The following is a 22,632-nucleotide window of genomic DNA, read 5'->3' as shown; positions in this document are numbered from 1 at the left end:
TATTCACATATCTGTTGTCTTTCAGCCAACCAACCGGCAAAAAAAACAATGATTTTCTGTGTGTATTTAGAGCACATAATGTCACTGCAACTTCCATATTCCACTACTAACCAATCCAGTTTGAATATGAGGGGATTATACAGTAGTCTACTGCCACCTGACATTTCATGCTTGGCTGGCCGGCCAGCTATCATGTTTTCTGCTTGGGTTGAGAGCGAGCCAGAGAGGGAGGTCAGCTGTTCACTCTTTTCTGGTCCAAGGGATGGATGTACGGTAAGTGGACGAACGCAGAGGGATATGAAGCTGCGGGATGGAGCGATGAAGGCGGCAGAGGAGTGAAACGAAGTGGATGCTGGACGGACACCTCCCGAGAGGACTGATTACTCAGCAGCAACCGCTGCATGGAGTCTTTTTTCGCTGGGTATCAGATAGGCAGCTTATGCAGGACTGCAGGCCCGAATGTCATAACTCAATAAGTCACTCCATTTTCAGGTCCCACATGAGCTTTCAGAGAGCGTGGGGCGCGGGGGGCTGCAGGGTTGGTGATGTGGTGGTCTTTTTTATCGACGCTATGATCAATATATTACAGACAGACTGAGGGGAAATGGAGCAGGGGGAGATGGTAGCTGATGCTGTATGATCATCCGAGCAGCTGTCATGAGTGTTATTGTTCATTTCGGGCATTATTTCCAGGATTCAATGGCTCACACCTTCCGTGCACCCTTGGACACCAGTGCCCACCACAACCACTCACACACACACACACACACACCAATAAACGGCATGACATCACTGCCAATGTGAGAGGCATTTAAACCCATATCAGATTAACTTAAGAGGGGGGGAGAGGGTAAGTAGCTTGTAGAGGATGGATATTGGCATCATAGTGAGCGGACAGGAAGGCATTTTGTGAGATTGTGTGGATGCATGTGCGACTGACCAAACACAAATGACAAGAAGGGTGTGTGTGTGTGTGTGTGTATGTGTGTCAGAGATAAAGCTCAGACACTACTCTGGATCTGAACGAGGATGGTTTTGTCAAATACATCCAAGGATGCTGGAGGTGGAGGAATGAGCAGGAGGCTGAATAAATCGACCTCAAATTCAATTAGATGCCAGTTGTTAACCATTTGCTGTCTCCCTCCTGTATCTCACCCATTCCATCCACACACACACACACACACACACACACCAGTCATCCTTCTACTTCTCCTCCTCCCCCCTCCTCAATTCCCGCAGCCGTGTACCAGACCCATACCCACCCTATGGATCCATTCCATCCACAGTGCATTACAAAAACGCTCATAAAAAGGGTCTCTCAGCAGCAGCATGGTGTGGGAGGGCTGTTGCTGGAGGCCAACATGGTCTACCCTCCGTTAACAGATTGCCTTTAATCCGAGAGCCAGCCTTATGGATGCAAAAGCCCGTGTCAGCTCTCGTTTGGCCAATTTATCTGCGGCTCTGCTCTGAATTAATTCACCAAGCCGGCAGCCAGCCGGGCCCTGATGCTCCGCAGTGACAATAAAATAAACGGTGTGTTTAGTTTATTTATAATTGATGGATACATGCAGTTAGGACACATGGGCCTGGTCCTGGCGGGTCTTGTTGTGGATTGGCAAAGCAACACCTGCCGAAACGCGATGTGAATCAAAGGAGAGTGAGAGAGAGAGAAAAAAAGCACCATCTTGCACCAGCAAAAGCATCGAGCGTAGGCGCCAACGTGAGCCCTGTCACACCGCGACTGTCTCATCTGTCACGGGTGTTTAGCTCCATGATACTGTCACATAATTCTCCGTGGCTTACCTCTGTGAAAAACGCCTCCATCCTCCCCTACTCCTCCCAGACGACGCGCGCCCGGCCCCGCAGAGCGCAGACACCGGCTCCGGTCTCCGGTGCGCAAATCTCGCCGAAGGAAGGGTGAGCTGGTGCGTGAGGATCCGTGAAAGGTAGCGGTGCCTGCGTGTTGGTGTTTCCCATTCACCGAGCGTTAATCTTCATCTCCGGAATGCCTCGGTTGCTCGCAAACACACCTCAGCAGCGGCGGCGGCGACCGGGCGCTATGCGCAAAACAGCCACATGAGAAAAAATCCGAGGAGGCAGTGATGAAAAATTAAAACTGTCCACGCCAGGGATCCGTCGGAGGAGCGCTAATTGAAGCGCCCCGGTTTACCAGGCCTGCCTCGTTTTAGCGTCACAGCGTATATGTGTGTGTGTATATGTGTGAGTATGTGTGTGTATATGTGTGTGTGTGCGTATGTGTCAGTGTGTGTGTGTGAGAGGCTGTGAGTGGAGTGCATGGGGTTGAGAGAGAGGACCAGTCCAGGGGCAGAATGAGCTTGACGCTGCTCACCGCACACACCGACGGGGCGGTGCAGACACCGAATCCTCCAATACAAAACACACACACACTCAGCTCACACATACACACACACAGGGCAGATGTATGCTGGGGCAGGTTTGAAGTTTTTCTGCTCAGTACCAGCATCTGGATTTTTTCTTTCTGCTCCAGTCCAATTTTTGTGTTGTTAGATGAAGTCTTGAAGTAGGGTGAGGGGATGTCCAGGGTTTCTTGAGGAGGTACCAGGGGGTCCTCAGCAAAAAGGGAATGATTTACTTTCACTGTGGTTCCATTCAAAAGTAACACAATGACATAGTGTGTTATTATTTCGCTCATTTTCAAACATTTAAAAGATTCTGCAATGGGCGTCTAATTTGTGTCACTTCAGGGGTCCTTGTCACGAGAAACGCTGGCTCCACCACTGGGGGTAAAGCACTGCTTTGGCCAGTGACAACCAGAACAGATGAAAGAGCCTCGGTCCCACTTGGCCTCATTACAGGTGTTGATCCCTAAACAAACCAGACTGTCCAACAGCAGCACCAGCATGTTGAAATCCACGCAGCAGTGATCGCTGACAGAAATGGAGGGAAAAGAGAAATTATGCACAAGAAAAAAAGGAAAGTAAGATAACAATCTCTCTCCTCTTGACAAATTCAGGAACAGCAGAGCTGCATTTTTTTTACTGGACTTTCTCGGGGCCACTTCAGATAAGGGAATGTCTTTGCTGCCACTTTCTAATGAGTTGTAACTAATGGATTTATGATACTTTATAGCCTTTTCCTAGATCCTTCCTTTTATCCATATGCACACCGAAATTTGATGGAGTCTTTTCTTGGTCAAGACCCATCCTATATCCAAGTATCATGGAAATCCACTCAGTTTTGCGTAATCCTGCTGCCCAACAAGCCGACCGATGGACGCCGGCAAAAACATAACTACCTTGGTGATGGTATCTACAGTTTTGCATTATTGTAAGAGCCCTCTATGAATGTCTTACATTTATGACTGCGGTCCTGAGATGTATTACCCTTTATTAATGATTTATGAACATGTCACTGCATATCTGATGGTTTAGTACCATTATGACCACACATGCCTACTTTTGCATGAATCTTGTATAAATCATTGTTGAGTGTAATAATGAATTCTGACAAGGTGGCTTGAGTCAACATGAATATGTAACAACACAGAGGAAGAAATCTCCCTATCACAGATGAAGCGAAGTCTAAATTAGCCATGAGGCGAGAGCTGTCAGCAGTATTCACTCTAATGTGTATCAGAAATCACACAAAGACAGAACGAGTGAGAGGGGAGAGTTAATATTTCCGTATGATCCTTCCCAAAAAAAGCCAACGATCATTGGAGGAGGAGGAGGAGGAGGAGGAGGCTTGGTTACAGGGTTAGTTGGAGCCCCTGTAGGGTGAAAAATGATACCTCACAACACACACGTACATATGAGCAGAACAGCGGGGGCAAAAAACACCCCAAAATCAAAGAGGATAACACATAACGTCCCCAATGACACTGGTTTGTATGGACGAGGTAGAAACACAGAGACAGCTGGTTCATGTGAGGTGGACCGTGCATTGGTTTTATTCTCCTCAGAAGACCAAGCTGCGGGGGCCAGGTGCAGCCATCACGAGCCCAGCAGGCTGAGGCCTCTCTGGGGTAAAGCATTGTGAAGCACAGCCTGTTCCCCCTGGAGCCCTGGAGGTACAGAGGGGGCCTCCTGTATGCATAGAAGTATTATTTCGCCGTGTCCTCCATCTTCATCACGGAGACAGATCAAAAGCTACAGCCCCAACATCGGGGCCCCCCTGTTTTGTTAGAAGTGTGTGTCTGCAGGGGTACACACACACACATACGCACGTACATTAACACTCAGGAAATGAGACCTGAGCTTTGCGATCTTTAATATGAAGTGGCCTCAGGGGGAAAAGAGTACCCACGTGGTGAACCCTGAGACTCCAGTGGCACAGGCCGTGAACACTAAGCTCCTTCATGCTGGACAAACAAAGAACATATACAGTTTTCTATATACATATTGCATCAGGGTGAATGTTAATCTTCACATTAAAAGTTTGACACCTGGAATTTACTATCAATCAACTTTGACTGCGTTTAAGCTCCAAGCATCAATAACGTAAACACAGAATCCACTTCTCCTCGTCCTGAGGTAGTCCTCGATAATTTGGTGTTTGCATGCCAGCGGATGGCTGCAAGTCTCTCTAAACATCGTCTCTTCGAGAACTATCAAATTCAACTAAAAACAATTGTATTTGTTAAATGCCGAGATGCATTCAGGTTCCATTATCAGCTGTTTGTTGACACAGGACTAACAGAGGTTACAGCTCTGTCAGTGTTGATTAGGTGGCCGGCGGCAGTGCTTCCAAATCATAATGGACGCTCAAATGATCCCCGGTGTTTTCTCAGAAGTGTTTCTTTTAAAAATTTAATGAAGCTCCGAAGGACACAGAGATCATTTGCCACTTTGCGAGAAAATCTGAGATTCGTATTCTGCATATTTTGCAGTGACATTTTGAATAGACAGTGCATTTACTGTTTATACCCAGGGATTGGAGGATCACTTTAAAAATGTATTCTGATGCAGTTACCAAATTAGTTAGAAAAATGTCAGTAAGGTCATCCAAGTATCACAATATTCACTGGGTTGCTTTTATCGTTACTGTACTGTAATGAAATGTTGTCATGACTCTATTACACTTCATGTTGTCTGTACTGAACCCCTCCTGGCTAGACGTTCTGGATGTGTAAAACAAACGCTCTGAACATATTTTGAAAGTCAATAAAGCAAATGCGACAGACATGAAAAATCCCCAGGGTGGGAATGCAGAGATGGGGGGTAGCTGTCTCTGATCACACGCCTAAAAGCCATCGACCCCCTCATGTGTACAGGAACACAGAGATGCATTCAAACACACACACACACAAATATTAGAAAGTCTGCGCTTTTAAATTCTCATAACCATGACAACACCAGGACTGAGTGACCCTCAGCCGTGAATTGTGGGACGGATTTTGTTCCCTGCGAGTCAAGAGCAGGACTCTGCTTACTCATCTGACCACAGCTCTCCGTCTCCCTCTTTCTCCTTGATGTCTCCTTCTCCGCTTACTGTTACACATTGAATATGTGTGTGTGTGTGTGTGTGTAAATCACAGAGAGGTGTGTGTTGAGGACAGATCATCAATAGGTTCTCGGGTTGTCTGAGTGAAAACGCAGACAGATTACCCATGAGCTCACAGAGAAGACCACCCATACATGCTGCTGAGTCTTCATCTGGACAACAAACAACCTTATATAATTAAGCACAAGCATATCATTTAGCACATGTATGAAATATGTGGTGTGTGAGGGCACGTGTGTGTGTGTGTGTGTGTGTGTGTGTGTGGATGTCATATGTTGCATGTGCTGGTATAGGCGTCACTCACAATCTCACAGACAATCAGTTTTTACGACCGCAGCATCCATAAATCTCTCTTCATTCATTAACCTCCGTTTCTTTCTCTTGCGTGACCCCGGCTCTCTCGGCGCAGACACATCTGTTCACGGCTGTCTGAGAGGACGCGCCGAGTCAAAGGGAAGCAGAGGAACTCAGTGTGACATGCCCCGACTGATCATTACGACTTTGTGCTGGTTAACTGGTAAAATGGGGCAATCCAAAACAAGGCCTGGAGGCAGAATTTGGTTGTGAACAAGCTCTGTTTTGGCTTTTTGCAACGGAAACAAAGAGGCATTGTTTGTACCAACTCAATGCAAGTTCTGCAGAGAAATGTTAAAAATACATCATCAACAACACATTATATGACTTATCAAATATCCAATGCCTAATGCCCTTAATTTAAAATATTAAACGTTTGGCTGTGATGTGTTATCTGCAGCACATCAACAAAGTCGCCCCTCTGTCAGTACCAGAATTAAATGCCATTACAGTAACTGCAGCAGGGGTAATTAAGACCTTGTTTTCATCAATCTGCATTATGGTTTATGCGGTTTGCAATGATCAACCGGCACACACAGTCGAGGAAGTGTAATATTGAGCAGACGAGGTTACTTAGTCTCTCTAATTTAATTTACTTTGAATTACTCGATATTAAACCTCAGCCAGCAGAGGTCAATCACTCAAGTCCACCGCGCTAATGTTTCAACGTCACTCACTCAAGTACATACCTTTTGAGAACATTATGATTTGATTTTGTTCTGCTTTTCGTGTCACCTTTGTCAAAGGTTATCCTTTAATCCAGCCATTGAAATCCTATTGATTGAATACTTTAATTTGAAGTTAGAGAACTGGAGTGATAATACAAGCTGCAATCAAAAGGAGGACTGGACATGTGAAGGGTGACTCTTAAATTGTTATACATTTTGGCAACACACTTTTTCACTTCCTGGCCAAGAGTCAGCTGAAAAGATTGACATGACTCTCGCACCTTTTGGTAGCAAATTTATAATATACACGTCAGCGCTAAACTCACTTGCTTTGTTTTCTCTTGTTGGAAACGCCATTCTTTATGTACTGTACTGTACATAAGTCTCTGGATTTACTGTCCATAACAACTGTCTTTTTCCAGTCTTTTAAACTACAAGTCAAGTAAGCCCTTTTTAAAACATTGGCCAGGGGACAACAGATAAAAAATAGCCTTAGGGCTAATTCTAGCATTTTTATGAATGTATCATAAGCCAAACGAAACTAAGCAGCCAGTTAGCTTAGCCTAGCACAACGACAAGGATACAAATCAGTGCCTTGTTCCAATATCCATACTTTCCGTACTTACTATACTTAGTTTGAGTACGTAGGGTGTTCCGATATCTATCGCGGTGAAAAGAAGTGTACTTAAAGGACCCGGGTGTTGCACTCATAACAGCAAAATCGTTGAGTGTGCAACGATGTACACTTTGCGCACTCAACGGCCGCCATCTTGTCTACGTAGCGGAAGAAGCGGAGCCAGGCAGAGGCGCGCCGCTCGGATTTTTTTTTTTAAAATAGCTTCTGAGACAACAGCGCCTGCAGCGGAGCCATATTGCAGGATTGTAGGATTGTAATTGTTAAAAAGTAAAGCCGTAGATGTCTTATGTTCACCGTTCAAAGCGGGATGTTTTTGCCGCCGCGGCGGCTGTCGCGATCGTAATTTCCGGTAAGTGCACCACAGAGTATTAGATTTGGAACAATACTCACCTGCTGAAATCTGCGTACTTAGTAAGTGTGGATAGTGTACTACGTTTAAGTAGTGGAAGTATGGATATCGGAACACAGCACAGGCCTACCTGGTCTTTGTGCTAAGCTAAGCTAACTGGCTTCTTCATATTTACCATAGACAAGAAAATGGTGTTAAACTTCTGCTCTTTACTCTAAAGTCAGAAGCATTGTCTTTTTCATAAAAGTAAATGTCAATGTTATTACTGCTCATCGATGGTGATACCGCCAGACAATTTTTATCCGTCCTCACAAGCCGCCATCTTCCTCTCTTTATTGATTATCAACTACAACGATATTGACCACTAACCTTTTTGTCTACCGAGCAAGTCTGAAGGACATTTTCATGTCTGGAGGCGCAGCATTAATTCGTTTACAATACACGGACATCAGGCCAAACAGGCTACGGTGAAGGAAAGGAAAATCCATGCAGTCTGGTTTTGGAGTTCACTCCCTGGGGACAAGTATACTGAACGGTATGATTCATGCATTCATGTCTGATGCACACCTCCCTACACACACAAACACACACACATGCTCTCAGAGAGTGACATATATGGTGTCACCCGATCTGTGTGACTCATGCGACACACAATGAAATCACATTTCTGTGAATAAAGGAGGACTTAAGAAGGTCATTTTGGGAAGAGACTTACTGAGCAGGCTTCTTTTTATATGGAATAAAAATGTGTGTTATAATTTCTATCAGCGGACCGTGGAGTGTATTATTTCTCTTACCCAGAGACAGCTGCAGACTATTTTAGAAAAAGGAATTGGGCCAACAGTGCCATATCAGCAAATAATGAATGAATGTTTGACCTCCTCTTCTCTCCTCTGCTCTCCTCTCCTCACACAGGTTTACACTATTGATTCAACAATTCCTAACTTATTTTTTATTGTCTATATATATATTCTTTTTTTTTAATGTTTCTCTGTGTCGTGTACCGGATGAACCACACAGTGATTTAGATCCCCCGCTCATCCTCTTCATGGCAAAATGATAGCAGAGATGAGTAATCTCTTTGTTCAGGTAGCCTCCTATCTCCTCCACAGACATCGCCCCACACACACACACACACACACACACAAGCAAACACACTGGTCAAACTTAAATCAACCACAGACAGGAAATTGATATCAGACTGATCCATTATGTGTGTGTGTGTGTGTGTGTGTCTGTGTCTGTGTCTGTGTGTGTCTGTGATATTTTCTGTGTCCAAAACATCTGTCAGGGGAAATACTGTAAGGGTTATCGGTTCAGGTTTTTGTAAAATTGATTGAACATCATCACAACAGACAGCAATTATGACAGTAAGGTCATGTAATTGGTATGATATCTTTTATTTTATTTAGGTGGTTTAACAACATCTATATCCCATATTTGATATTTTTATTTTTTCATTTAATAAAATATATCAAATTGAATAAAGGTTTCGTTAAGGTTTTTTTCTGATTTTTTTTCTGACTGTAAACAAGACTTTGACCAAACACCCTCTTTCAACAGGTAACACTTTTTGATGCTCGGTGCAACAGAAACATTTCAGTCTGATTACCACCCAACCCTGTAAGGACTTTTCTCCATCAGGATTTATTTATTGGCAGTTTCAGAGAATGATTTGAAACAACATTTTAGAGCTTCACGATGGCTCATACTGTAAAATTTACAGTGGATATAACAGCGGACTGAATAAATATTTATTTTTGTATAATTTCAAGTTACGCATCGATGGTATATCCACTCTCAAACAGTCCCAATACTGCTGTCAATACAAATAAATGAATAAATACATTCTTTTTGAAATTAGAGGTGGGAAAAACTCAGACATGTGACCTTAAATCCTTGCTACTGTCCTTGTCCTGTTATCATAAGTTAACATAATTTAGGCAAAAGCTGAATCCTGATTCACAGTAGTTTAAAACAGTAGTTTATTGTATTGTATTATATGTTGAGAATAAAGGCAGTGGGGCAATTAGGGCTGTTGAAAAGCCGCCCCATGCAGGGGTACCAGCAGGGAGAGGAAGAGCAACATTTTAAATTTTAAAGGTAGGTTTAAGGAGTCTTACTCTGCACCCTGTATGTGCATGTGTGTGTGTATGTGTAGATTTCATACCTGCTGTGTTGGGTCTACATGGCTGCATGTACAGGAAGGAGCTTGATCTCATTAAGTTTGCTCGAGAGAGAGAGAGATGACCTCATCCTGATTCCCTTTTTCCCTGCCCCCCTTTCCCAGGCAGCACCCCCCCACCTGCCACACCCCACCAACCCCCCCCCCCCCCCCCCCCCCTGCTATCCAACCAATGGGTTGCGCGGCAGCATGACAGCACGTCTTTGGACCAAATTAGCTGTCAATGCAACCCCCCTAATTCGCGACAGACAGTGGGGTAATTTAATCAGTCGGCTACAGCCTGCAGCAGAGCAGACCTGCTGAAACACACACATGCAAACACACATAGACCACAATTATCATATTGTGCAAGAACACATGGAGCCGTGGAGATGAAAACAGTTTAGCACCAACCTAACTTGAACTTCCTTTCGTGTTGAGATCATCTGCAACACCTGCAATTTTAGCCTTTAGTTTTCCTGAACAAATGTCACTAAATAAAGTGCAATAAGATTAAATCAAGCCGTCTAAACATAAGAGATACTGGTTTATGCCGAGCTGCTTTTAGACATCATTTATTTACTTTTATGTCCCTGTTACTGTTTGGCGTTTATCAGCTAGTGAGCTTCGTTGTGACAGATTTACTGGATTAAGATGACTGAAGCCTAATCCTAATCAGAACAGATTAAATCCAACAGATCACTATAATTACTGGATTACACAGACTCCCCCCTGACTCAAGACACCCCTGCCCCTTTAAAAAAAATTAAAAAATCTCTATCCACACATATAAACAAAAACACACACACTGTCACAAATGGTTGCATCATGAAGGGACGGAATGAGAATGACCTGCCAGGTTGCAAATACTTGTGTGTGACTTCATGTTGCGTCTCCGTGTGGTCCGACTATCCACTTGTCTGCTCATGAAACAGAGAACTCGCTTATTAATTCACTTCTGTCCGGGGAGATGGGTTAATGAAATCGTCATCAGTGAGTTCAATACACACACACACACACACACACAAACACACACACATACACGGGGATGTGTGTTAACCTTGTAACTAATGCAGTGACACATGGAACAAAAGCCCAGCTGTCACTCCAGAGGCTTAACAATCATATATGAATATTCATCACAGCAGAGAGCAACAGAGGGCGAGCTTTTTGTGTAAAGCAGCGTCTTGGTACAGTACATTCAGCTCCTCAACCTCAAAGTCTGATCGAAACGTGAGAAAAACTGAAGGAGATAATTGTTGCTTTAACATTTGTTTTTATGCTCAAAGTAAGAATTTAACTATTCATGTATGAAAACAATACGTTGGGTATCTAAAAGTGCATGTGAATGGAAATCACCTCACGTATTATCCGAGTAGGAGTGGTTTCTTTCATTTTTAGGTACCTCGACAGTGTTCTGCATCAGAACCCACACACATTTCCCATGTTTTCAAGGTGTGTCCACATGCGACCACATGTGTTTGTGCATGCGAAATTCATGTGTTTTTTTGTGTGAGGGGGCATTCACCTCTTCTGGTCGAGGGACAAGTGGGGTTTTATAGTTGGGGACATGTTTTGCTTGATATTTAGATATTTTTAAGCCGATCGCTGGGAATTTTCATCAAAAGAGTTTCGCATTTTTTTTTTTCGCTTTCTTCCGCTTTATCCATGCGGGTCGCGGGTGATGTTACCGCTTTTATACCACCTTTTTTTTCAAGGTGGAGCGGGGGTACTGGGGCCAAATCCAGTGACTCTATGGGCGAAGGCCAGGGTACTCCCTGGATGAGTTGCCAGCTCATCGCAGGGCCCTTACTGATGGCAGTGGCTGCCACGAAGGTGCCAACTGCACATCAGGAGCAGTGTTGGGGGTGGGGTTCAGCATCTTGCTCAAGGATGCTTCGGCTTGTAACTCAGTCCCGCCCTGGGGAGCCAGGGATTCGAACTAGTCCTCAGCTCTACCCACTGAGCTACAGTCAAAAGAGTTATCCAATTCAATTCTAAATATAGTGAAAATAGGCAAAGAAAGTAACGATTCATGATAATAAGTGCTCTTTGTTTGTTACCCTAAATCATTATCCCTGCACAGCCTTTGAGCTTATGAATGGTAGCACAGTACGGGGAATGACACAAAATGTGTATGATCATGTAGGCAGTGTTGCAGAATAAAAGTCACACTTGAATAAAAGAAAAGAAATCGTGTTAAAATATTACTTTGGTAAAAGTAAAAGCTACTTGAACTAAAAATGCTTAGGTAAAAGTATCAGCATCAGAAGTATATTACATTCACATTATCTTAAATAATTCATATAATAAATATATATTTCCATGTCTGTGAGTATATTGTATGATATGGTTTTACCGGCTATCGGCCTTGACAACTATCAGATCTGAAATTCTGCCTATTTTTTCCTGATTATCTGAATCGTCTTTGTTAAAGACATGTACTTTGGCTATGATGCAACATGAATACTGCAAGGTAACTAGTAACTAAAATTACCAAATAAATGTAGTCAGCAACAGGTACAATATTTACCTCCACAATATGAGTGAAAGTATAAAGTAGCAGAAAATACACAAGTTAGGTACAATTACCTGTAATTTGTACTTAAAACAGTAGATTACTTAAGTAAATGTACTTAGTTACAATCTATTACTGTAGGCCTCCAGTCGAATGACTCATGTTCCACTGTATAGCAAGGTATAAAAACATACATATAAACAAGCATAGAGGCTAGATTTGAATGCTGTGCACAAATGATTAGTATCAGTTTTACAGTAGACTACATGTAAAATGTACATCCCTCCTTCCCGAGCAGCATCATCCAGGAGGAGGCTGCACTTGCAGAATGACAGCCCTGTAGTGATACTAACACCGACCAGGCGGTGGTAGTAAATACCCATTTAATTACACGAACCAGAGTCTGCAGGGAGCCCGTCATGGAGGCTCCATCAGGGCGTGTGTCGCTGACTTCCCTTATCCACACAACCCTCCCTCAGATCCCCGCCTCCAGCCGCATCTGATTGGCCGCTGTTGTTGCCGTCAGGGAGCTCTCTTTCCGATTGGCCGACGCGCCCTGCCACTCAGCTGTGACGGACGCCACACTGCTTTAGCTGTTTCGAAAATGAAACTGGCGTCGAGGGAGGTGAAAGAAAACGATAACAAGACGTCGAACAGATAAAATTCCTCCTCTACTCACCGTTATAAGCTGGAACAGCGGGGGACACGAAGGTAAGGAGCTTGTGCGGGATTGAGAGGAGGCATATTTTGCTGTGAGCGAGGCGGGCCTGTGCTGTCAGAGCACGACAACAACAACACCTGGACCCGTCCTCCTGTGGTGCCTTCGCATTTTACTGTGTCTCTGCTGGATACATGAACCGCTTCCGACCGATATTTCTCTTGCTTTATTCAGTCCTGTGCTTCACTGTGTGCACTGGGCTTCTGTCCTGTCTCTTGCAGTCCTCCTGTGTTAGTCTGAAGAGGCCAGCTCTTAGGGAAATGTCTCTCTTCCTTTTTTTGTACAGCTGGGAATGTTGAGTCAACACAGCAGCTGGATAGGACGTACTGTGCTGCAATGGAGGTAAGCTAATTGTGTCTGTATCTGATATAAACCACACCATAACTTTGCTTTTCAGTTGTAACATGTCTGTCCTTACACCCCAGCAATTACACCACAAACCATTATTATCACATGTATCAAGTGTTGTACATATTTCTAAGTATTATCAATGTGCTTTCCTGCTGTTTTTTTTTTTACATATTTATTCTGTGTATGTTATATTTACTCCATACCATGTAGGCATGGCCTCTTCAGGAACTCCTGCTGATATCATTACCCACCTATCTCCTGCTATAACTAAGTAGACAGCTCTTGAGAAAGACAGTTACCCATATGGCCGTGGGAGTTTCAGTCTAACTGACTACAGCGGATGCAACATGAAGGGGCGACACCACAAGTCATAGGTGCAAACTGCTAGACACTCATTTTCATCTGTGCAACAGGAAATGTGTGAACATTGCCATATCTCTTTCGGTTACAGAACACAGATTTGCAATGCCTTTGGGGCACATGTACTGTGTCTTTTCCCTAAATGTAATCATGTCAGGCATTAGAGACTCAGGATGTTTTGCAGTGGTAAAAAAAACAGGCTCAAGTGTCGTAACCAATTATTGCCTTGCAGACTTTTATGTATTTATGATTTTTTGTTTTGTTTTGCCTTTTAATAGATGCAAATAATCTGCTAGCTAACTCTGGTACAATAACTTCCATTTATGTGCTGTCCCTGTGCCAAAAGCAAAGAGACTGAAGAGACTGCCCTTTAACCAGGGAAACTAAATTTGAATCCATATGCCAGCAAGAATCCAGCTCCCGGGTTGCTGCTCTGTTGCTGATTGTGACCTTTGACCTCCCCTCAGAAGAATAAAGCAAAGTAGAATATTTGCATTCCAAAACGAGGTTAATGTCAGTGGTAACGCGTCAATGGAAGCTGTAGCTTGTCCAACATGTTTTCAGTAAGGGTGTGTACATGTCATAATGGGTTGATTATTAACCACAGTGTGTCTCATTGTCACGTTTTTCTTTTTATATCACTGATCTGTTTCCTTCTATTTGTCTTCCTCTTTCCTTCCCCTCTTCTCTTCCTGCCGCTCCAGTCTGTAGCAGTGGGCTCGGCTACTTGGTGAGACTGAAGCTGATGTCACCATGGCGCACTTTGACACAGAGTACCAGCGCCTGGAGGCGTCCTACAGTGACTCTCCCCCTGGAGAGGAGAACCTGCTGATGCATGTGCCTGAAGGAGCCAAATGTATGTGTGACACACATCACAAACCAATCCTGAATTTATCAGACACGCAGATTCACACCTTCCTCTTTTCCATTGGTAATGACGCCCGCTGTAACAACACCCTTACTGATTTGTGATCATTCTTTTGCAGCCCAATGGCACCACATAGAAAACCTCGACCTGTTTTTCCAGAGGATATCCTTTTTTAAATGGTTTCGTGCATATTTTCCAATGTGTCCCTGAAAAATGTATTGTAGTTTTACTCAAAAAGGATTGCTCTAAGATACATTTACAGTATTCCTTAACGTCCCTCACGTTTATAATCTGCACCAGAAGAATGGATTCACGTGTATGCTGCTGGGAGAGATCTTTGAGCTGGTGTAGGTATCCTATCCACCAGATATGATGTATATGAATCAGTGTTGTGCCTCTTGTTTTGATGTGCCCTGTAAATAAGTTTCTCTTTCTCCTCCTCCTCCTCCTCCTCCTCCTCCTCCTCCTCCTCATTTCATTCTCTATGCAGTCAGCTGCTGTTTGTGGTTGGCTTCACGGTCTTCCTCGCAAACTGTGTGGACTATGACATACTGTTTGCCAACAAGTTTGTAAATCACACTGATTCATCTAAAGTCACCTTGCCCGATGCCTTCCTCCCAGTGGATGTGTGTAGTGCCCGGTGAGTGTCAAGCATTCGAGCAGACATCCTACTTTTGTGCGGGATGTATATGATTACATTGAACTGTTACCCATCCTTGATAATCTCTGATATTTGATACAAGACTCCCAGAATAAGATCACTGTCCACACTGTCCATGCACTTTTTATATAAATCCTTCCAAGTAAAGTCTCTGTTGTTATTTATGAAGCTGAAATATTAGCTCCAGTGTGTTTTTATCTGCTGTAAAGGCCTATTAAATTGGCCAAAGCATTCCGACATGCCCTTAATGAAAGCTACATCTTTAAATCATATATATATAATATTTTCTCCCACAGTATCAGAGACAATGCATTTGTGATCTTCGTGCTGATTATCTCTGGGGTGTTTTGGCTTCACCGCCTTGTCAAATTCATCTACAACGTCTGCTGCTACTGGGAGATCCGATCCTTCTACATCAACGCACTCAAGATGACCATGGTGAGACATTTATTAGATATCTGAAGATTTGTTCTGTATTCCTTAGAATGAGTGATTGTGAACCTCGACTGTGCTTTTTTCCCTTTCAGTCGGAACTCCCCTATGCAACATGGCAGGAGGTTCAGGCCAGGATAGTGGAGATCCAGAAGGAGCACCAGATCTGCATCCACAAGAAAGAGCTGACAGAGCTCGACATCTACCACCGCATCCTCCGCTTTAAAAATTACATGGTACGCTGTTTGTTTGCTGAACTATTCTTGTCTGACTCAGCTACTTGCAAACATCATGCAACAGCCTTCCAAAGCTTTTCTTCCTGTGCATCTCTAGGTTGCCATGGTTAATAAATCCCTCCTTCCCGTGCGATTTCGACCCCCTGTCCTCGGAGAGTGTGTGTTCTTCACCCGGGGACTCAAATACAACTTTGAGCTCATCTTTTTTTGGGGGCCAGGTGTGTTAATGTTCGCTGTGCATTATAGACTGTATGAAATGAGCTGCTCGCTTGCTAACAATCAAATATTTGCCTGTTTGTCAAGGTTTAGGATTACAAAGAAGTCCTCTTTTGACCTCCCTTGTTGTTTTTGCCCGGCTGCTCTGTAGGCTCTCTGTTCGAGAACGAGTGGAGCCTGAAACCGGAGTACAAGAGAGGAGGTAACAGGCTGGAGCTGGCAGACAGGCTGGCATCCCGTATTCTGTGGATTGGCATCGCCAATCTGCTGCTGTGCCCAGTCATTCTGGTGTGGCAGATTCTCTACGCCTTCTTTAGTTACACAGAGGTAAGTGGTTTGCATGCACATGCAAACTTTATGCAATTTCCTTTTTTTATTTGCTGCTGTAGATAATAGTTTGCTGTTTGTGTGATCAGGTGATCAAGCGAGAGCCCGGTTCTCTGGGAGCGAGATGCTGGTCTCTATACGGTCGATGTTACCTGCGTCACTTCAATGAGCTGGACCATGAGCTCATGTCACGCCTCAGCAAAGGCTACAAGGTCAGTGTCTCCTGCAAACAGTTGATGCTCTCAAGTTTCTTGTAACACCGATTGATGGAACAGCATTTCGAGAGGATCTAGCTTGCATATCGTGATGTATTTCTAAGTGAAACAGGGTTCAGCAGACGAGACAAAAATTTGATTTGATGATGAATAAATTCGAGCTTGTAATTAGCTCTGTGTCGGTAGAAGTTGAAGACGTATTGATTTGTGGATGTCATGCTATTATTGGTTGATGTTTGGTTCAAGCGTGATTGGATTTTGATACAAGAATTGTATTTTCTAGCATGCATTGTTAAATAACTATTATCTAACTACTTTCACTATCCTGCTATAAATGCTTGTACTGGTTCCTCTCATCCGTTGCCCGCAGAGTTAGTAATTAAGTCTACCTCTTCCTTTTTCTCTTCCTTTTTTTCCTGTTTCGGTTCAGGCTGCATCCAAGTATATGAACTGTTTCCTCTCGCCACTCCTGACTGTGGTCGCCAAAAATGTCGCGTTTTTTGCCGGGTCTCTTCTGGCTGTCCTCATCGCCCTGACGATCTACGACGAGGACGTTCTCGCAGTGGAACACGTTCTTTCATCGATCACCCTGCTTGGAGTGTGTATCACAGTCTGCAGGTGGGGATAAGTGTCACGCAGTTAATATGTCTGCTAGTCTCATCTTTAACTGGTTCAGTACTAATACGATATGAAATGGCAAACAGATACAGATTTGAAACATGAATAACTGACACAAATCTTCAGCTTCATGGAACTTAAGGGCTTTTAACCACCGTGAGCCATTTCTCTTATGCCCTTTCAAAGCTACCCTGAGAAGTAATCCCTTTAATGCTGTCTGGCAGCTTATTCTGCTGTATGACTGCTGAGTTTAAGAGGGTTTCCTTCCTTAAGTAGCCCTCGACTATTAATAGCCCTAAATTAAGATAATTTGATATTTCACAATGTTCCCAGGATTTAAACTGTGACATTCAAGAATCCACAAAAAAAGCAACAGTGAAATATTTTTATTTGATTTTGGTTCTCTTTCCCACCACCTCTCTCTTCAGATCATTTATTCCTGATAAGAACATGGTGTTTTGTCCTGAGCAGCTGCTACGGGTTATCCTGGCTCATATCCATTACATGCCCGACCACTGGCAGGGCAATGCACATAGATATGAGACTCGTGACCAGTTCTCCCAGCTCTTCCAGTACAAAGCAGTGAGTATGAATTCTGAACTAGGAATAAATATCAAGACTCTGGGTAATTACAAGGGAATTAACTTGTCAAATCTATGTTGTATAGATCTCTTCTATTGTAGACATTTTGCCATGAAATCTTGGGTGTAATTAATTAGCCTTTCTGATGACTGTATTCCATTTATATAAGCTAAATCAAGGGCACTGATAAGTGTGCCAGCTGTCTTGTGGACGTGGTTTTCTGGGACAGTTATAAATGCATTCAAGCCATCATTCATGTGTATTAATTACACCTTTCCTGCTTCCATTATAACAACTCAGAGTGCCTGCTGTGAAAAACACCAATAGTCACTTTGTCATATCCTCTCTGAACATTTATTTGCAACACTTAGCTGTTTTCTCTGAAACAGAGCTTTAATCCAATTCCAGTGTTTGCATTCATATCTCAAAAAGATAAGTATAACCACAGATAACTGATGTTACACAGGTAAACAGGTTTCACAGAAGCTGTAGGGGTGGTGTTGTTTTAAAAATACATAGTGTGCCTCTTACCTGTAGTGCTATTTATCCATCTACATTGTTTTAGTGTGAGTTTTGGAGATATGGACTATAGAGAGGTCTGCCTTCTCTGGGATTGTGGTGCCCAAAGCACAGTATCAATGTGCAGAAGGAAGCATGCATCTCCTCATTGACAAGAGGCTTGTGCTTGTGACAGCATAGGATGTAAACATTACTGGTGTCTTCCATAGCTTAGCTGTAACGTTAGCTAGCTTGGTTAGCTAGCTAGCCATGAATTGATCCATTCTTCCCTCTGCTTGGTGATGCAGTTGGTGGGTGTAGTTAATTAGAAATATAATAGTTGCTATGTAAAAACATCTAAATGTGCAATTGGGATTTTGGGGTAAACTGTCCCTTTTAGTATCTACACTCCCAGCTGGTGGCATTTTGAATCAAGATTTCAAACAAAAAGAATTCACCACATTTCAACGTATGAATCAGATGTCCAATATATGATCTGATGTGTTTGCTGAACCCTGTAATGTACTGTTCAGCTTGAACCTTTCTCCTCTGTTTCCTTTCCAGGTGTTTATTCTAGAGGAGCTGATAAGTCCAGTTGTGACTCCCATCATCTTGATCTTCTCTCTGAGAAGGAAGTCTCTGGAGATCATTGATTTCTTCAGGAACTTTACTGTGGAGGTGGTCGGTGTTGGAGACACTTGCTCCTTTGCCCAGATGGACATCAGGCAGCATGGACACCCTGCGGTGAGGGGCTGCCACTTTAAGTACAGCCACATAGACATGCAAAGATGGAGACACCCCTGAAAATATTTGAATTAAGTAGTTGAATATATCTGTGGGCACATCTTTGGGTTGACTCTCTCCCTTCTCGTCTGTAGTGGATGTCAGAGGGGAAGACGGAGGCGTCTATCTACCAACAGGCAGAGGATGGGAAGACAGAATTATCTCTGATGCACTTTGCCATCACCAACCCTCAGTGGCAGCCTCCTCAGGAGACCACGCACTTCATCAGCCAGCTGAAAGAACGAGTTCATAGAGAAGCTACAGGGGCTCCTTCAGACACCAATCCACTCTCACTCTCTGAGTCTGAGGTACATTGGTAACAAAACATCCATGCTCAAGTATCACTGTGGTCTTCAGTTAAATCTTCAGAGATAAAACTGATTTTCACTCTTGTCTCTTGCCTTTTTTTGTAGCCAAGGAGCCTCATTGCAAACATCTTAGGTCCCTCTACACTGACCTCCGTACATTTCGGCAGGGACAGCTCTTTGACCAATCACGCAGCAGCTGGCATAAACGACGGGGCATCTGCCTTACGCTCCCTCTCCCCAGTCAGCAGCAGTCTTCACCTGAGAGGCAGTTTGAGTGCAGCTCACAGGGCTGCCGGCCACACTTCAGCCATGAGCAAAGGAATGGCAGGCTCCGGGTAGGAAAATTCCCCCTCTGAATGCATCTTTCTGTCCTTTTACACACTACACTAGGGTGGTTGACCATGTTTGTAAGAGCTAAATTCAGCACTCCTTTTATCTGTGTTCCATGTATTTCATGTCCTCATTTTTTCTCCACACTCTTATATTCTCTTTCTGTAGGACTGATGCCCGGACTGTGAGCTCAGGCAGCAGTGCATGGGAGGGTCAGCTCACCAGTTTGGTCCTGTCAGAGTATGCCTCCACTGAGATGAGCATCCATGCACTTTACATGCATGAGGTAACTGTGTGGTAACAGAATGGAGGATATCTGTACAAGTCATGAACTGAATGAAGCAAAGTGTGTTTCCATATTGTTCTTCTTTTTCGGAATGATCCTCACCTATTTCAACCTTTTTTCCCCCCTTGTAGCTACACAAGCAGCAGTCTCGGGGCGAGCTCTCCCGTCACACGTGGCACAGGCAGGACAGTGACGAAAGCAGCGACAGCGTCCCCGATGAAGTCAGGAGCGAACCCAACCCTCACTCCAGACATTTCCCGCGCTCACACACTTTCCCCACCACAGTTGCCAGTCCCAGTGCCATTCCCACTTCAGCTTCTGCTTGTGCCACCGGCAGTACCACTCTGGGCCAGGAGGGGGCATCCTCGCAGAGTAGCACCCAGCGGCGCTTTAGTGGATCAGGTACCTGTGTATTTGATGATCTGTCTCCATGTTTTACACATCAGGCATTTCATAGGAATGTTATTTAATGATCCAGTCACCAGCTAAGTCTACCACAGTTAATCTCACACTACCTTAGGTATAAAAGAGCTTTTTAGAGTACTTAATTAAATCAAATGAGGATAATTTAAAGCGACAGTTCAGTGTTAATTTTTGACCACACTGTCTCTCCATTTTCCAGACTCTTTTGGAGCTGGGGGGAAAGCAGTGAGGTCGGCCCGTGTGCCAATGGGAGGCTGGGCAGAGGACGGTCAGGCAGCGCCACGACACCACGACCCACTACCAGAGGAGAGCTCGGAGGATGAAATGCCTCCTCACATTCACAAGGTGAATGCTGTGCGTTGTGTGGTTGGAATGGCTAAGTTACTTTGCGCGCGTGTTCTGAAAATAAATTTACATTTTTGTCCTCCTATTCTTACTTTAGGTTACATAACCAAGCCAGCTGTATAAGTGTCTGCGTCCCACCCTCCGCAGATCATCGTTCATTACCAGACTTTTGTCCAGGACTGACCACAGATGAAGATGGATATGTGCAATCCCTATAAACATTTAACTAGTGGAGTCATCTGGACAGGTCGATGACTGATGCCACCATCAACTTCATCAAAGAAACTATATGCCTAAACAGGCAAACAGGGTATATATCTGGATTTGTGTATCAAAAGAGGACCTATAGGATCAAGTTATTTCTAATAGACACTTACACCATTAGAACGCACTACAGTCTTTTTTTTTTTTATGTCAAAAGATTGCATAATGAAAGTGCATGAGTTGCTGTGATGTTAACAGAAGTGGTAAACACTGGGAGCATTCTTGGCACTTTGTTACTGTAAAAGAACAAAAAACAATGAAATATTTTGCCCACAAAACATGATTACAATAATCCAAATTGTGCTATTTATTTGCACTACTATTAAAAAGTGCAATGTGAAGAATGTACGGCATCGCTCACCAAAATGCGTTCAGGAAGGCGCTGGTAACACACTGACTTTCATTGTGCGTATCTCCTCTGTTAGCAGGAGGCTACGTATCCTACCCTGTGCTCTGTATCTCAGCTTGCATTCTTCCTCTTAGCGAAACATAGAAAAGGCCTCAAGTCGTATATCAAATTCACCATTCAACGCAATTGCTCGACGTTTTCAATAATATAATTTACTCCTCACATTTTAGATTTATCACGCAAACTTTCTGAAATCTACATCTGACTTTTTTGCACAGATAGACGCTTGTTAAAAGTTAACTGTACGGCATATCCTGGTAGTCTGCACACACACACGTGTACCGTGTAAATGAATGTCATCAGGATTTTTCACGGCAAACATCCAGAAAATTAAATTAATCAAATTTAATCACAAGGGGCCAAGATTTTCTGATGTGTAACCAGAGATGCTGTATGTATGCAGGCACATGTTAACCTGATTTAAACCTTGATTTTATTATTTACCAGTCATTATTTGTCAACACAAAAGGCTGTTTTTTAAGCATGTAATATTGACTTCTGTGCCATACAAAAAGCCCTCAAGCACAAGTGCATGATCATCATCCATACACATCTTCTAAAGAGTTGTTATTTATCCTGCATAGTGACCCATCGTCTCCTTTTGCTCAACCACAGCATGACTCTCCTGTTCTCTGTCACCACGCCTCGAATCTTTCAGAGAAGAATTATGCACTTTAATTATCTGTTAACGCAGAGGGTGTCACTCGTTTGTATGTTTTCATATAAATAAATTGTAATTATTTTATTTATCAAAAGGGATGTGCCATGATGATTGAAAGCTATGAATCAAGGTTGTGTTTTCTGTTGTGGACTGATAATACGGTTAAGGAAGCAGTGATTCAGTGCGGTAACGTAAGGTTAAGTGACCATTTTTGGGTTTTAATGTTGTTGTGTATTATAGATCTTGTAAAATACCATTTTGTACAGCTGTAAATTCATCCATTAAAGACAAGGCAATGGCGTTGTGTGTAGACTCTACGGACTAACGTGACAAAATGACATGGATAGTGAGTTAGCAAACTTTAAACCAGAGTCTGTGTTAAACAGAAAGTCAGAAAGTTATACATAGTTATACTATGGTTATACTTGTACTTAACAAAGTTAAGTTAAGATATTATGTTAAAACATCATATTGGTAAGAGTGACAGTGAAAGTTACCCATAGGCATAGTAATCGAGTAGAAGTCTTAAAGTATCTGATATTAAATGTAGCCTATTTAAGCGTAAAA

The 22,632-nt window shown here is 43.3% G+C and overlaps 2 protein-coding genes across 4 annotated transcripts in view; one reads left to right on the top strand and one right to left on the bottom strand.

Moving 5' to 3' along the window:
- Positions 1–2,368, bottom strand: part of myo10l1 (myosin X, like 1) — a 43,583-nt gene extending 41,215 nt beyond the window's left edge. Inside the window, exon 1 of one of the 2 annotated variants that reach the window (XM_030443876.1) lies at positions 1,804–2,368. In XM_030443876.1, the coding sequence (XP_030299736.1) occupies positions 1,804–1,824 (21 nt within the window). In that variant the 5' untranslated portion in view covers positions 1,825–2,368. The remainder of the gene's footprint in view (positions 1–1,803) is intronic. The other variant, XM_030443877.1, reaches the window with a different exon arrangement.
- Positions 2,369–12,714: 10,346 nt separating this feature from the next.
- LOC115566192 (autophagy-related protein 9A-like) lies at positions 12,715–22,365 on the top strand. 2 transcript variants are annotated; one of them, XM_030391943.1, is made up of 21 exons: positions 12,715–12,885; positions 13,179–13,234; positions 13,454–13,617; positions 14,308–14,459; positions 14,590–14,633; positions 14,754–14,818; positions 14,962–15,111; positions 15,429–15,570; positions 15,660–15,800; positions 15,898–16,018; positions 16,168–16,343; positions 16,433–16,555; positions 16,989–17,176; positions 17,605–17,758; positions 18,821–19,000; positions 19,135–19,347; positions 19,453–19,682; positions 19,846–19,963; positions 20,095–20,365; positions 20,586–20,731; positions 20,829–22,365. In XM_030391943.1, the coding sequence occupies exons 4-21, from the start codon at positions 14,357–14,359 to the stop codon at positions 20,835–20,837; spliced, it is 2,574 nt and encodes an 857-aa protein (XP_030247803.1). In that variant the 5' UTR covers positions 12,715–12,885; positions 13,179–13,234; positions 13,454–13,617; positions 14,308–14,356; the 3' UTR covers positions 20,838–22,365. The 2 variants fall into 2 exon arrangements, with proteins under 2 accessions (XP_030247803.1, XP_030247802.1); XM_030391942.1 differs by lacking the exon at positions 13,454–13,617 and having other exon boundaries at positions 12,716–12,885.
- Positions 22,366–22,632: the final 267 nt, after the last annotated feature.

This window comes from Sparus aurata, chromosome 16, assembly GCF_900880675.1.
Source record: "Sparus aurata chromosome 16, fSpaAur1.1, whole genome shotgun sequence".
Classification (NCBI taxonomy): Eukaryota; Metazoa; Chordata; class Actinopteri; order Spariformes; family Sparidae; genus Sparus; species Sparus aurata.
The sequence above is the reverse complement of the archived record's forward strand: the minus strand, read 5'-3'. Positions and strand labels throughout refer to the sequence as shown.

What these genes read in the sequence shown, in the direction of transcription:
- LOC115566192 (XM_030391943.1), top strand. Translation starts at nt 14,357, where the DNA reads ATGGCGCACTTTGACACAGAGTACCAGCGCCTGGAGGCGTCCTACAGT. An exon ending in TGTGCCTGAAGGAGCCAAAT is followed by an intron (nt 14,460 to 14,589) that starts GTATGTGTGACA and finishes ATTCTTTTGCAG; the next exon opens with CCCAATGGCACCACATAGAA. An exon ending in CATCTTTTTTTGGGGGCCAG is followed by an intron (nt 16,019 to 16,167) that starts GTGTGTTAATGT and finishes GCTGCTCTGTAG; the next exon opens with GCTCTCTGTTCGAGAACGAG.